At 40.6% G+C, this 16,234-nt stretch overlaps 1 protein-coding gene across 5 annotated transcripts in view; it reads left to right on the top strand.

Moving 5' to 3' along the window:
* Positions 1-2,447: 2,447 nt before the first annotated feature.
* Positions 2,448-16,234, top strand: part of LOC120064159 (nectin-4-like) — a 60,826-nt gene continuing 47,039 nt past the window's right edge. For all 5 annotated transcript variants that reach the window (XR_005478575.1, XR_005478574.1, XM_039014537.1 and 2 more), the window contains exons 1-3: positions 2,448-2,547; positions 12,007-12,093; positions 12,645-12,992. Coding sequence is in view for 3 of the 5 variants with exons in the window: in XM_039014537.1 (XP_038870465.1) it covers positions 12,018-12,093; positions 12,645-12,992 (424 nt within the window). In the remaining 2 variants the exon portion in view is untranslated. The remainder of the gene's footprint in view (positions 2,548-12,006; positions 12,094-12,644; positions 12,993-16,234) is intronic.

The raw sequence follows: 16,234 nt of genomic DNA, 5'->3' as shown, positions 1-16,234 counted from the left end.
AAATGTCAGGCATATACTTGGCTTAACAAACACACTGTTACCAACAAAAATACAGTATTAACACTGATGACACCCAGTGGACAAAAAAACAGCACCAGCACCACTACTAACATAATGAAAACATAGTCTGAAGACATAGGCAATTCCTTTCCCATTTTACAGATATGCCTAATATGAGCAAAGTGCTTCATCATGAGAAATTATGATACGCATTCCAATGTCTGACCCATTCATTTCTAGGTGGATTAGGCCTAGGCTATACCATAATGTACATGCAAAGATGAAGGTTATATAGCAGCTGAGTGCAGTGATAATCTGGCATCATAGGGCACCTGAAAAAAGTGTGTGGAAGGGGACATTCTTTAGTTAACTTAAACCATAGGCTACTTCCCAAAAATCCACTCTGACACATGAGTTTGATGCTCTAAATAATAATTTTAACCAGATATAGAAAGCTAACACACAAGCATATGCCATTTCACAATCCCTAACGTAGGCCTACGGTAAGGTATGTACATTTACTTCACTTCATTCCGTAAGAAAATATTGTACTTTTTACTTCATACATTTTCCTTGACACCCAACATTACTTGTTACATTTTGAATAGTTAGCAGGACAGGAAAATGGTCCAATTCACGTACTTATCAACAGAACATCCCTGGTCATCCCTACTGCCTTTGATCTGGCGGACATATTAAACACACATGCTTTGTTTGTAAATGTTGGTGTGCCCCTGGCTATCCCTAAATAAATAAATTAAAAAAACAAGAAATGGTGCCGTCTGGTGTGCTTAATATAAGGAATTAGAAATTATTTACACGTGTCTCGTGTCTCGTGGAAAGTCTATTTTGAAGAAATGAAAAATATTCCTGGAGTGATTGATGCAAGTCGTATGAATCGTGTGGTGAAAAAGTGAAGTCTATCTGTTCTTTTGTTTTTTTATATGGAGTCTCTCCCTACTCAAGTGCAGTTGGGGTATATAAACTACAGAGTCAGAGAATTTATCCCAAGACCAATGCTGTGTGATCACTGTAAAGCTTTTGGTCATGTTTCAAGTGTTTGCAGAAGGGAGATGTCCAAGTTGTGGAAAAGATCATATCACGTGTTTTAAAAGTGAGGAAAATGTGACATGTTGCAATTGTGGTGGGAACCATGAAGCTACATCTTTCGATTGCCCGACAATGGTGAAAGAATGAAGTGGCCGAAGTCAGGGCTGTCCAGAGCATTTCATACGCAGCAGCTGTTAAAAGGGCTGTGGGTTTGAATGGTGCTCCTGAAGAGCCCATGGTGGTGGATAGGCCTTCACTGCAGACTGCAGGGGTTTCCTTTCACCAGCAGGACCCTGACATTTTAAAGGTTAAGAAGGTGGACTTTGTGGCCTTTATAGCTATGGTGATAAATGGCACTGCCAAGGTGGAGAGAAGGTCTAGGAAGATAGATATTATTGTGGATGTGAGGGAGCGGTTCCTGGGACTGAGAGATTTCTCTGCAGTGGAGTTACATGGAATATTGTCACGTGCTGTACCACGCTCTCAGGCCCTAGAGCCTGAGAAGGGAGATATGGAGATTTGAAAGGAAGAAGAGGGAGTTTTGTTTTTATTTGAAAGGATTAAGTTAGTTTCACTATCACATATGGATATTCTTTTTACCTTGTTTTGGTTTTTCAACTGTCCAGTTGGTGGCTGCAATACACCTTTTTGGGTTGCAGTACGCCATAAAACACACAGCAGAAGATGAACAAACAAAAGCAACAGTGTGTAGGAAGGAGGGTCCAAGGTGTGATGAATGTGCAGAAGGGCATGAGACAAAGGAATGTGAAGTATTGGGGAAAGTAGTGGAATGTGTTAATTGTAGCGGTGCCCATGGCGCTGGGGATCAGAAATATCCTGTGCGAGAGAGGCAGGTTGAGGTTTCCAGGGTTAGAGTAGTGCTGAAGTTGTCATATGCTGAGGCAGTGAAGAAAGTAGAGGAAGATGGGTTAAGGGGGAGGAGTGGTGAGAGTAGTAGAGATATACCAGTACAGAGGGATAGGCCAAAAAGTGATAAAAGTTTCAGTAAAATGGGATTTTTAGCAGTTATAGCAATGGTTATTAATTGTACAGCAGGGATGGATCAGAAGTCTCAGAAGATTTAGGCTGGGGTGGCAGCTGCAGAGAGGTATTTGGGTGTGTAAGACTTTACAGGGTGTGTTAAGTGGTGATGTCCCATCCTTTCAGGATGATGGCATGAGTTAGGAATAAATACATTGAATTAGGGGAGTGGTGTTAATTTTATTTTATATAATTTTGAAATTAGTGAGTGTAGTGTTAGATGGTAGGTATTTATTTAGTACATGTTTATGTATTTATGTATTTTTTCAAGCAAAGTACAAGGAGTTGTACTCCAGTCTAGTAGGTGGCGGTAATGCAACAAATTGGATATCAACCGCCGTTAAACCTCAGAAGAACAACACATATGTGGTAGCAATAGGCTATTCCGAGACAGACCAAACCTTGAAGAAGAAGAATTGTTTGTGCTATGGACAAACATTAAAAATAAACTACGTGGTAAGTTGATGCCTATTCGTCTTCTAGTTAGGTGAATAGATCGTGCTGCGATCTGTCGTCCAACATCACGTTACATTTACCTTTGCCATGACTAACAAAATGTTTGATAACGCCATTTGATTTTGTCGCAGCAATAAAGTTGCCACATTTAGCCAATAAACCATTTTTCTATAACGTTGTCAGACGATTTAAGAAGGAATATCGACAACTTCTAACGGCCAATTTCCCATCAAAATAATTATTGTGAGCTAATGTGACGCAAAGGAATTTTTATATGTTGCAGGAGAAAAAAAATACGCCATTTTAAACATAAAAAATTGGCAATTGTGCCGTTGTAACGGATGTTAAGAGTACAAACCGTTATAAATGGCATATTTGCGAGATTGACTTTTCCTTTCAATAGGCATAGGTTAGACATAATGACTAAACTCTTTTTTTTGTGTGTATTTGTAATTCAACTCTTCCATGGTTTGGTTAGCTAGCTGAAAGTAGCATATAGCCCCTCGCTGCCAACTAATTTTCAGGGTAAGTTGTTAGAGGCAGATTGATTTGTTGCTAAATGACGTTGTGGTGTCATTGCGTGATAACGTAAAACTGCGTCATTACGTAGAATACACAATAACGTTACTCAAATTGACTGGCCATCTCGGCGAAAAATATGATTTGACATTTGTTCAGGTACAGACTCCCACTCTTTGGTGTACTTCTGGCTGTACAATTTTGATTGAGAAATGTTGTAAGTTCTGTTCAAGGTCAAACATTCGTGACCAACTATATTCATTGGGTTTGGCTCGTCGAACCCGTACTACTGCTGCTGCAGTCAGCCAACAATGATTTGCAATTTGATGAAATTGCTGCTGGCCCTCCCCATACACTGTTACATCTCTCTTATTTTAGCCCACCCCGCTCTTTATTCATGTTTTTGTCAACTTCTTTTTTTCTTTTTCTTTTTTACAATTGTGAAGAGACTTTGGTCCTTAAAGCGCTGTGCACGAGCTGAGCGCCTGCTGCTGACGTCACTCACAATGCACTTTTGCAGCCAGGCGCGTGTGTTGTGACCGAGAAAATCGTTTTTGTGTCAATTAGAGAGGAAATGCTGCATTTTAGCGTTTGAGTCACTTTTCAAAAGTTGCTAAAAGTTCCAAATACATTTTAAAAGTAGATACATTTGTTGCTAGGTGCTGTTTGAAAAAAAAGTTGCCAAGGTAGTCTGAAAAGTTGCTAAAGCTAGCAACAAAATTGCTAAGTTGGCGTCACTGTTCAGATGGGCTACAGTACTGCCCTCTCAAGCAAAAAGGCAGTAACTGCTCATAGAGTGGAACTGAGAAAAAATGTCTTAAGTTTAATTGTCCAGCCAAATGAATTCTAGTGAGATCATTGGAGATGTAATGATCTGTTGCCTTACTATGAGTATTTTTTTAAATTCATGTTGACCCTGACCTCTGGCATGACATTTGACCCTTAAACGACAGTTACTGCCTTCTTCCTTGGCATGGTATGTTAGAAATTGCAGGGTAAAACCAAAGCAAAGAGCAGTATCTGACATTTTCATTTGTTAGTTTACTATACTTCTCATTTATGCTATTAATACAAGAGCAGTGTAATTACTGACAGTGTAAAAGAGTTGAAACTGCATCCTTTGTGTGTCTCTAATTAAGATACCAGTTGCATCTACATAGAGATGTAGATAATGCGTCAGTCTCATTACATTCTGTGTTTGACAAGTAGCCCATGTCTTGTTATAAGAAGAAATGTGAAAAGCAGCACTGCAATTGTTTAAATTACATGCAATTATTACCTGTCTTGTAATATATAATGATGGAACATGATAGAAGTATGACATAGGGTAATACAAATTATAAGAAATTACCATGAGATTGCTAATAAAAACATTTTATTTTAATTTTTTCAAATTACACTTTTGAATTAATTAATAAATAAATAACAGCTTTAAGAATACATTTTAAACATATTTACATGTTCATATTCATAAGAGGACCCAAATGACATTTAGCTACAATTGATAAAATGCTGAATAGTTACATTTCATTTTTAAGTAACATTTCATTTTTAAGTAAAACTTATTCAGTGCTCTTCCATATCACTCCTCAGCAATGCTGTTCACAGCCAAGGCATTCCAGAACTGCCTTCGATTTGCAGGCATCAGAGGACACAGCTTGGTGATTATGTCCATCTTCTTGGACTCTTCTATCCCTCTATCCTGTGTACGTAGTGTCAAGGGTGTCTCTACAGTGACTTTCTTCATGACAAAGTCAAGCTCTGTGAAGTCCTTTTCTTCATGGGAGACTTTGTAGAAGAGGCTCCTGGATCCACGCCTCAACTGGATCTCAGCCATCTCTGCCAGCTTTGGTGCTGCTGCCTTCTTCAGCTTGACGATGGAATGGCCAGCTTTCCATGCCAGGATGTTTTCCTTTTTCATTTCCACCACCTCCACCTTGCCTGCATTGGAAGTGGCGACTACATGGAGGAAGTCCCCGAAGTCGTACACCACACCTCCAGGTCGAGCTTTCATTTCCTGTTCCACGCCATGGTGGAAACTGTGTCTGCGCTCATGGAGGTGTGTCCTGGCTCGAAGAACTTGAGGGTGATGGCCTCTAAAGTTGAGTCAGCATTGACAACACTCACCAGTGATGTTAGGAGTCCCCAGTTTTTATTTTGAGAAGTGCAGTTATCCACCCAATACACTGCATGCTTGACATCTCTCTCCCTCTCCATTGCTGTTACGTAAAATTAAGTAATCTCCTCTGCCTTCCGACCAGCTGTTCCTTCATGCCATACCACTGAGATTGTTTTCTTCTTTTGAGACTTCTTTCCAATGGTGGTGAATGTCTCGATAGGCAACGATTCTTCTTGTGAACAATGCTGTTTTCACACCTGGCATGCGAGCATGATGACTTTTTGCATATCAACGCTCCTCACAGACCAGTCCTCAGGCCAATCTTTCTGTGCATCAGCATGGTAATGGCTTCTGCTCTGCCCTGCAGACTTATGTTCCTCGTATTTCCTACATTGCATGCAGTCGGGGTTGGATGTTGAATTCAGGTGCTGTATGGCTGTTGTCTTGGCAGGCTTGGGTTTCCATGGCCTCATTCTCCCTGTGCTCCATCTTCAGATGATGACCCTGCACCAAACAGAGCTCGCACTCCTCCTCTCCAAGCTTCACAAAGCTGATTTTCCTTCCCTTTACCGCCTTCCGATAGGTTTCGTAACCGCAGCTGGCATCTTTGTTCTTCGCTTTGTAGTCATTATGCATGAACCGAATATTGACGTCACTAGGGATGTAGAGGCGATGTGGGGCATGCTCTCGTCTGAAGTGGCTGATTTTGGGATGGAAAGACTCAATGTGTTGCAGGATTGGATTCATGTTCAATTTGCTCGCTGAAGCTTTCTTTCCCCTCTGATCCTTTGGTGGGATCAGTTTGGTGGTGATTGACTTGCCCATCATCGTGACAATCAGCCTGTCATTTTTGGGGTGGTAGCCCAATGTTGTCAGAAAAAACACTTTGCACACCTGTTGTGCAGAACCGCTCTGGTTTGGAAGATGGTACAAAAACGACCTGCTGCGTCGACTGTCAGCGCCAACGGTGATATTTTCCTTAGATTGCTGTGCCACCATGTGGAAGACCCATGTCCTCTTCTCCTTATACTTCATCTCCCAAAACTTTCCCCATATGTCCTTTTGTCTACCCTCTGAAATATTCTGAGTACATTGCCTCTTGCATTTGGGACCACATGACTTACCCATTGGTGGAATCTTGGATTTCTTGTTTGATAAGTTGTCTGGAGTTGTGTCCACGGGCTCAGCTGCCACTTGTGCTGGAACATCCAACTCTGAAGGTGGATAATAATCTTAATCATCATCATTGGCAATTGATTTCTCATCTGATAGACTGATTTCTACGGAGTCAGAGGCCACCCACTGGTTCTCTATTTCTTCAAATAGTGTTGCCACTGTGACTTCAGTTAAAGGGGGTAGATCAGGAATATTTGTTGGAATGTGGCCCTAAAACTCAACTGAAATAAATAGAGCAAATAATCAGGGACATCATCCTAATGATTCTATTCTGTCATGGATGATAATAATTAATACTTTTGTGGTGTGCAAACATTTGATCATAATCCTTCTCAGTTATTCTATAACTTAGGATATAATCAATGTTGATTTTTTTCTTGTGCAAACATTATCATCATTTTCACTGTCATAACTCAGTTCATCTATTAATTTCATACGTGCTCCCAAAAAGGCTCTTACATTTTCATCTTTATTTACAAAGACAAAGAAATTGCATGGATGGACATTGACAGGAATAAAACCTAGTGTTGACCTGGTTGTACTGTCCTAATACACCCTCACATGGCAACTTTGATCCGCATAGATACTAATCATCTAGACCACAGGGATTGGTGGAAGTCATGCAAAACAGTTTTTTCCGCATTCATGTAATGATGGCACTGAAGCAGACACATTGGGCATGTCAAAGCTTGTTGTATTAATTGCATACGCCACCAACAAAGGTGATGGATACAATTTGGGATTTTAACTTTCCTTACCGGGACAGTGACGCAATACTGGAATATAAAAGGAAACCCTGAACATGTGAGTAGATGGTTGTCACTTAACTTCCGGCGCCGACAGAGATGCGTTCCTAGGAAACCAGGCAGTATTTTGTTTTATGTGTTATTTCTTACAATGTTACCCCAGAAAATCTTAGGTTTTATTACATACAGTCGGGAGGAATTATTGGATATAAGAGCAACGTCAACTCAACAACTTTACGACCAGGAATACGACTTTCCCGAAGCGGATCCTCTGTTTGGTCCAGAACAATGGATCGGATCCCAGCCGGCGACCCAAAACAACGGCGCCGTAGAAGGGGCAGACGGAGTGGTCTTCTGGTCAGGCTCCGTAGACGGGCACATCGCGCACCGCTCCCGATCATACTACTCGCCAATGTCCAGTCTTTTGACAACAAGGTAGACAAAATCCGAGCAAGGGTAGCATTCCAGAGAGACATCAGAGACTGTAACGTTCTTTGTTTCACGGAAACATGGCTCACTCGAGACGCTATCTGAGTCGGTACAGCCACCTGGTTTCTTCACACATCGCGCCGACAGAAACAAGCATCTCTCTGGTAAGAAGAAGGGCGGGGGTGTATGCCTTATGATTAACCTCTCTGTGATATGTGGGACGCTAGCGTCCCAACTGGCCAACATCCAGTAAAACTGCAGAGGGCCAAATTCAAATAAATTACTATAAAAATTTAACTTTCATGAAATCACACATGCAATACACCAAATTAAAGCTACACTTGTTGTGAATCCAGCCAACGTGTCAGATTTCAAAAAGGCTTTACGGGGAAAGCAAACGATGCTATTATCTGAGGACAACACCCCAGCAAACCAACACAGACAATCATATTTCAACCCTCCAGGCGCGACACAAAACGCAGAAATAAAGATATAATTCATGCCTTACCTTTGACGAGCGTCTTCTGTTGGCACTCCAATATGTCGCATAAACATCACAAATGGTCCTTTTGTTCGATTAATTCCGTCAATATATATCCAAAATGTCCATTTTATTTGGCGCGTTTGATCCAGAGAAACACCGGTTCCAACTCGCGCAACATGACTACAACATTTCTCATAAGTTACCTGTAAGCTTTGTCCAAACATTTTAAACTACTTTCCTAATACAACTTTAGGTATTTTTTTACGTAAATAATCGATACAATTTAAGACGGGATTAACTGTGTACAATACCGGAGGAAATCAAAGTGGAGCGTGCTTTTCAGGTCACGCGCCTCTATCAAAGAGTACAGTTCTCTCTAACCTCGTTCTGAACAGTGCTGCTACTTCATTTCTCAAAGGAAAAACCTGAACCAATTTCTAAAGACTGTTGACATCCAGTGGAAGCGATAGGAACTGCAAGAAAGTCCCTTTTAGAAATCTGGATTCCCAATGAAAACCCATTGAAAAGAGTGACCTCAATTCTTTATATTTTTGAATGGTTTGTCCTCGGGGTTTTGCCTGCCAAATAAGTTCTGTTATACTCACAGACATGATTCAAACAGTTTTAGAAACTTCAGAGTGTTTTCTATCCAATACTAATAATAATATGCATATTAGCAACTGGGACTGAGTAGGAGGCAGTTTACTCTGAGCACGCTATTCATCCAAAAGTTAAAATTCTGCCCCTTATCCTCTTCAAAGTAGCCACCCTTTGCATTGATGACAGCTTTGCACACTCTTAGCATTCTCTCAACCAGCTTCATGAGGTAGTCTTGAAGGAGTTCCGACATAAGCTAATCACTTGTTGGCTGCTTTTCCTTTACTCTGCAGTCCAATTCATCCCAAACCATCTCAATTGGGTTGAGGTCAGGTGATTGTAGAGGACAGTTCATCTGATGCAGAACTCCATCACACTCCTTTTTGGTCAAGTAGCCCTTACACAGCCTGGAGGTGTGTTTTGGGTCATTGTCCTTTTGAAAAACAAATGATAGTCCTACTAAGCGCAAACCAGATGGGATGGCGTATCGCTGCAGAATGCTGTGGTAGCCATGCTGGTTAAGTGTGCCTTGAATTCTAAATAAATCAGTGTCACCAGCAAAGCACCCCACACTATCACTCCTCCTCCGTGCTTCATGGTGGGAACCACACATGCAGAGATATTCCGTTCACCTACTCTGCGTCTCATGAAGACATGGCGGTTGGAACCAAAAATCTTAAATTTGGACTCAGATTTCCACCTGTCTAATGTCCATTGCTTGTGTTTCTTGGCCCAAGCAAGTTTCTTCTTTATTATTGGTGTCCTTTAGAAGTGGTTTCTTTGCAGCAATTTGACAATGAAGACCTGATTTCACGTAGTCTCCTCTGAACAGTTCATGATGAGATGTGTCTGAAGCATTTATTTTGGCTGCAATCTGAGATGCAGTTAATTGCTGATTTCTAAGGCTGGTAACTCTAATGAATTTATCCTCTGCAGCAGAGGTAACTCTGGGTCTTCCTTTCCTGTGGCGGGCCTCATGAGAGCCAGTTTCATCATAGCGTTTGATGGTTTTTGCGACTGCACTTTCCGGATTGACTGACCTACTTGTCTTAAAGCAATGATGGACTGTCGTTTCTCTTCGCTTTTTGAGCTGTTCTTGCCATAATATGGACTTGGTATTTTACCAAATAGGGCTATCTTCTGTATACCACTCCTACCTTGTCACAACACAACTGATTGGCTCAAACCCATTAAGAAGGAAAGAAATTCCAAAAATTAACTTTTAACAAGGCACACCTGTAATTGAAACGCATTCCAGGTGACTACCTCATGAAGCTGATTCAGAGAATGCCAACAGTGTGCAAAAATGTAATCAAGGCAAAGGGTGGTAATTTTTGGTTACTACTTGATTCCATTTGTTGTTTCATAGTTTTGATGTCTTCACTATTATTCTACAATGTAAAAAGAAAAACACGAATGAATAGGGTTGTCAACTTTTGACTGGTACTGTAAGTATTCAGACCCTTTGTTGAAGCACTTTTGGCAGCAAGTACAGCCTAGACTATTCGTGGGTATGCCGCTACAGGCTTGGTACACCTGTATTTGGGAGTTTCTCCCATTTATTCTCTGCAGATCCTCTCAAGCTCTGTCAGGTTGGATGGGGAGCATTGCTGCATTGCTATTTTCAGGTCTCCAGAGATGTTCTCTCGGGTTCAAGTCCGGACTCTGGCTGGGCCACTCAAGGACATTCAGAGACTTGTCCCAAAGCCATTCCTGCGTTGTCTTGGCTGTGTGCTAAGGGTTGTTTTCCTGCTGGAAGGGGAACCTTTGCCCCAGTGTGAGGTCCTGAGCACTCTGGATCAGGTTTTCATCGAGGATTTCTCTGTACTTTTCTTTGTTCATCATTTTCTCAACCCTGACTAGTCTCCCAGTCCCTGCCACTGAAAAACATCCCCACAGCATGATGCTGCCACCATAATTCTTCACGGTAGCGATGGTGCCAGGTTTCCTCCAGACGTGATGCTTAGGCGAAAAAGTTAAATCTTGGTTTCATTATACCAGAGAATCTTGTTTCTCATGGTCTGATGGTTTGCCTTTTAGCAAACTGCAAGCGGGCTGTTATTTGCCTTTTAGTGAGGAGTGGCTTCCGTCTGGCTTTCTACCATAAAGTCCTGATTGGTGGAGTGCTGCAGAGATGTTGTCCTTCTGGAAGGTTCTCCTATCTCCACAGAGGAACTCTGGAGCTCTGTCAGAGTGACCATCGGGTTCTTGGTCACCTCCTTGACCAAGGACCTTCTCCCCCGATTGCTCAGTTTGAGTCTTGGTGATTCCAAACTCCTTCCATTTAAGAATGATGGAGGCCACTGTGTTCTTGGGGACCTTCAGTGTAGCAGAAATGTTTTGGTACCCTTCCCCAGATCTGTGCCTTGACACAATCCTATCTTGGAGCTCTACGGACAATTACTTTGAACTCATGGCTTGGTTTTTGCTCTGACATGCACTGTTAACTGTGGGACCTTACATAGACAGGTGTGTGCCTTTCCCAATCCTGTTCAATCAATTGAACTTACCACAGGTGGACTCATCTCAAGGATGTTGTAGAACATGTTTCTACAGTTGTAGAACCATCTCAAGGATGATCAATGGAAACTGGATGCACCTGAGCTCATTTTTTTTAGTCTCATAGCAAAGGGTCTGAACACTAATATACAAATATTCTGTTTTTTATTTTTAATAATTGAGAAAACATTTCCCAACCTGCTTTCCCTTTGTCATTATTCGGTATCGTGTTTAGATTGGGGGGTATATTTATTCAATTTTAGGATAAGGCTGTAACAATTTTGAAAAAGTGAAGGGGTCTGAATACTTAATGCACTGTATGTAACTTGTTAAGCACATTTTTACTCCTGAATGTATTTAGGCTTGTCATAACAATACTGATTGACTTCAGACATTTCAGCTTTTCATTTTTAATTAATTTGTTAAACTGTCTAAACATAATTCCACTTTGACATTATGAGGTATTGTGTGTAGGCCAGTAACACAACAAAATGTGGAAAAAGTCAAGGGTTGTGAATCATTTTTGAAGGCACTTTTATACGGTATGTTACCCTTAGAGTTGTGCAAAGTTAGTAAAATCTTAATGAAAATGATTCACAGCTGTAATGGCTGCCAAAGGTGCTTCCACCAAATATTAACTCAGGGTGGGTGAAGACTTATCCAAGTATGATATTTCATTTTTTTGGTTGGGTGGGGGACATTTTCTATACTTTCTTTCAATTTCAAAATGTGGAGTAGATCTGTAGGATAATTTTTTTCCTCCGATTTTGGGAAAAAAAATGGAAGGCAGCAAAATGTGAAAAGTGCAATGGGGTGTAGAGCACAACAGTTAGTTATCAACAAATGCAACAACATTACATCAGGATATAATATAATTCCATTTTTCCTAGTGACCCTTGCAATGAGAAGAGCAAAGCATGTCACGGAAGCTGTTCTATGCTGTGTGATTCTACTCGTCATCCACAGGAGTTCAGAAAGTAGGTCTCCAATTTATGTCATAAAATCTCATACTATTGAGCTCAAGTTTTTTATTTTTTATTATTGACACAGGGCAGGCAATAACACACACCAAACACACACTCCTATCATTCTAGACCTTGTCCTTTTAGGAAACAACAAGGCACACACATCAGTTCAGTATGTTCACTATGTTTTGAGACATGATGAACATGCACAAGCATCTGGAATGTCTTGAATATCTTACTCTTGAATAACGGTATGAACAGAGTCAATGTTTTTGGCTTATTATTCTAATACTATATTCACTACGTAGCTTCAGCCTAGACTGGACACATCTGACTATGGCTGCCCAAATGGGATTAAGGTCAAATACGTTTTTGCAATAGTCGTACACAAATGTCTGCATCAATAGGAGATCATATTTCACAAGCACAGCTATATACAAACAATTATCTTATTTGTGTGTGTTTAGGTACCATTTCTGTAAATTATTATTTATTTTTTTGAGTTTAAGCATCTATTCTACAGGTAAATTTTTGAATGTTTTTTGAGCCTATGTTTTCTCAAGGTATACGGGTGATTGGAGGAAGCAGGACTGTGGTACAGGGAGAGGACGTGGACTTATCCTGCAGACTGCTAGAGACTGATGAGGAGCTTGAACAGATAACATGGCAGAAAAAGACTCTGGAAGAACCAGAGAACCATAATTTCTTGCTTATTTATCCCAATGGGGTTACTAACTTTATTTCATCGAATGGATTGGAAAATAGAGTCCAGTTTTTTGGGAACCTGACAGAAAACATTGGTTCTATTCGAATAACAGCTGCCAGACTGTTGGATGAAGGCACCTTCACATGCGTCTTCAGTGTTTTCCCAAGTGGAGTATACAGTATAGAGATACCTCTTACTGTGCTAGGTAAGAACACTTCCTTCTTTGCCTCACTGTTTCTACTTTTGACGTTGTAGAAAGTGTGTGAAATATCAATACCAGAAAGTGGGTAGGGGTTCATTATTTAAGTTTAAGTAAGAGCAGAGACCTCATCTACACATTTCTGTTATTTGTTTTTTTTAACCAATATCCTCTTACTTACCACGAAGTTGTAACGAGAGCACATCAACTCTCAATATACTCAGTGGTCAGTTTATTAGGTACATCCATCTTGTACCGGGTCGAACCCCCCTTTGCCTCCAGAATAGCCTGAAGTCTTCGGGGAATGGAAATGTTTTTCAATTGGTATCAGGGGACCTAACGTGTGCCAGGAAAACATGCCCTACACCATTACACCACCGACACCAGCCTGTACCGTTGACACCAGGCAGGATGGGGCCATGGACTCATGCTGCTTACACCAAATTCTGACTCTGCCATCAGCATGAAGCAACAGGAACCGGGATTTGTCATACCAGGTGATGTTTTTCCACTCCTCAATTGTCAAGTGTTGGTGATCGCGTGGCCGCTGTCACACACTTTGTAATCGGGTGTGGTCGTCTGCTACAGTACCCCATCTGTGACAAGAACCAATGAGTGGTGCGTTCCAAGATGCCGTTCTGCACACTGTTCTACTGCGCCGTTATTTGCCTGTTTGTGGCCCGCCTATTAGCTTGTAGGATTCTTGCCATTCTCCTTTGACCTCTCATCAACGAGCTGTTTTCTCCCACTGGACTGCTGCTGCTGACTGGATGTTTTTTGTTGGTCGCACCATTCTTGGTAAACCCTAGACACTGTCGTGCGTGAAAAGCCCAGGAGGCCAGCAGTTTCTGAGATATTGGAACCGGCGTTCCTGGCACCGCAGATCATACCACGCTCAAAGTTGCTTAGGTCACTCGTTTTGCCCATTCTAACGTTCAATCGAACTGTGACTGAATGCCTCGACGCCTGTCTGCCTGCTTTTATACAGCAAGCCACGGCCACGTTAACTCAATCTTAGGAGCAAACCACTTTTGCTTGACTGTCAGTCACTTTGGATAAAAGCATCTGCTAAACAGCATATATTAATATACAATTTTCAGATGTAAGTAGTATTTCCTCAAAAGCCTTAAGTTCAAAACTGTAAGGTGATGACACTTGTAATGCTCCCTATCTTATGTTCAGAACCTTTTATTTATTTTTATTGAACACAACTTTTACCCCCGAGTCATTCATGCAAAATCTTAAGTTTTCTATGAAATGCCATGGGAACATTTTGTTTTGTCACCAATACAACAGATAATGATAAGCTCACTGCAAAAGATACAAGATGCACATTACAAAACTGTTATTTTTGAAGTGCTGAATAGTAGATAGTAAATATAATTTTCAATACATTATTTGACTAACCTGTCATCCAAAACCGAATTTGCATACCAATTTCTTTCTATCACTTTGGTGCAATTTTCAGGTATAAACTATTAGCACAAAAATCTAAACAGATCATCAAAATGGCTTATGTTGCAAAAGTATTTTTAATTGACAACAAATACACAAAATAATTTGTTCAATGCACCAAATCACTCTTTCACTTAGAATACATTTTCAAATATAAGTATCTGCTTTCACAATTCAATAATCACTTACTTTTGAAATGACTTGACATTTAACTATGACTGAATCCATCAGTTCAAAACTGATACCTGCTGAATCAAAATTGTAGAAAGGTCAGTTTAGGTATATAATTGCTGAATACAGTAGAATTCTATACTTTTAGATAAAATCCAATTTGATTTGTCACAGTCTACACCTATTGGTTACGAAGTAACAGTGAAATGCTTACTTACGGGCCCTTCCCAACAATACAGAGAAAAATAAAATAGAAAAGTGGTAACACGTAATAATGAAAAATGCACAATGAGTAACAATAACTTGGCTATATACACGGGGCACCAGTACCGAGTTGATGTGCAGGAGTATGAGGTCATTGAGACCGATATGTACATATAAAGTGCATTTGGAAAGTATTTAGACCCCTTTAATTTTTCCACATTTTGTTAAGTTACAGCCTTATTCTAAAATGGATTCAATAGTTTTTCCCCCTCATCAATTTACACACAACTGAAATTTCACATATACATAAGTATTAAGACCTTTTACTCCCGAGTGGCACAGCGGTCTAAGGCACTGCATCTCAGTGCAAGAGGCGACACTACAGTCCCTGGTTCGAATCCAGGCTGAATCACATCCGGCTGTGATTGGGAGTCCCATAGGACGGCGCACAATTGGCCCAGCATCGTCTCCTTCCTGAGTGGTATGATGGCTGCGTGGTCCCATGGTGTATATACTTGCGTACTATTGTTTGTACAGATGAACATGGTACCTTGGAAATTGCTCCCAAGGATGAACCAGACTTGTGGAGGTCTACAATTTTTGTTCTGAGGTCTTGGCTAATATCTTTTGATTTTCCCATAATGTCAAGCAAAGAGGCACTGAGTTTGAAGGTAGGCCTTGAAATACATCCACAGGTACACCTCCAATTGACTCAAATTATGTCAATTAGCCTATAAGAAGCTAACCAGAATAGAAAGAGGAGTGGGAGGCCCCGGTGCAGAATACTTGTCCTCTTGCTCAGGCCCCACTCCTCTTTCTATTCTGGTTAGAGCCAGTTTGCGCTGTTCTGTGAAGGGAGTAGTACACAGCGTTGTACGAGATCTTCAGTTTCTTGGCAATTTCTTGCATGGAATAGCCTTTATTTCTCAGAAGAAGAATGTGTTACCAGTTTAGTGTTTTGTACTTTTCTGTGGAAATTAAACATGCTTTTTGTGTCTCTGTAGTTAGGTTTCCATCCAATTAGCGACAGTTTTTTATGTGAATATTTTAGAATCCCCATAAAATATTCACATTTTCCCACCATTGGTGTGTTTCCACCAAAATGGCATGTTGCAGATAAAAATCAGTGCATGATGACGACAGCGCACACAAAATGTACTTTTTCGCTTAAATTTTAATGTATCGAATAAACATCAAAAGTTACATTTGTTTCCATCGCATTTTCAACTCTACTGATAGTTTTGTCAGAAAACTGTTGTGTTAAAATGTACCTACTCTGGTCTTATCATTTGCGCTCTAGCTCGCAGATATTGTGAGGGATGTCTAGTGTGCATGATGAGATTATTATGGATAAGAGCGGGAATATTTGTATTTGTCAAAAGGCAGACAAGCATCGATTATCATGTCACCAGAATAAG

This window comes from Salvelinus namaycush, chromosome 19, assembly GCF_016432855.1.
Source record: "Salvelinus namaycush isolate Seneca chromosome 19, SaNama_1.0, whole genome shotgun sequence".
Lineage (NCBI taxonomy): Eukaryota > Metazoa > Chordata > Actinopteri > Salmoniformes > Salmonidae > Salvelinus > Salvelinus namaycush.
Note: the sequence above shows the minus strand (reverse complement) of the source record. Positions and strands in the feature narration are given on the sequence as shown.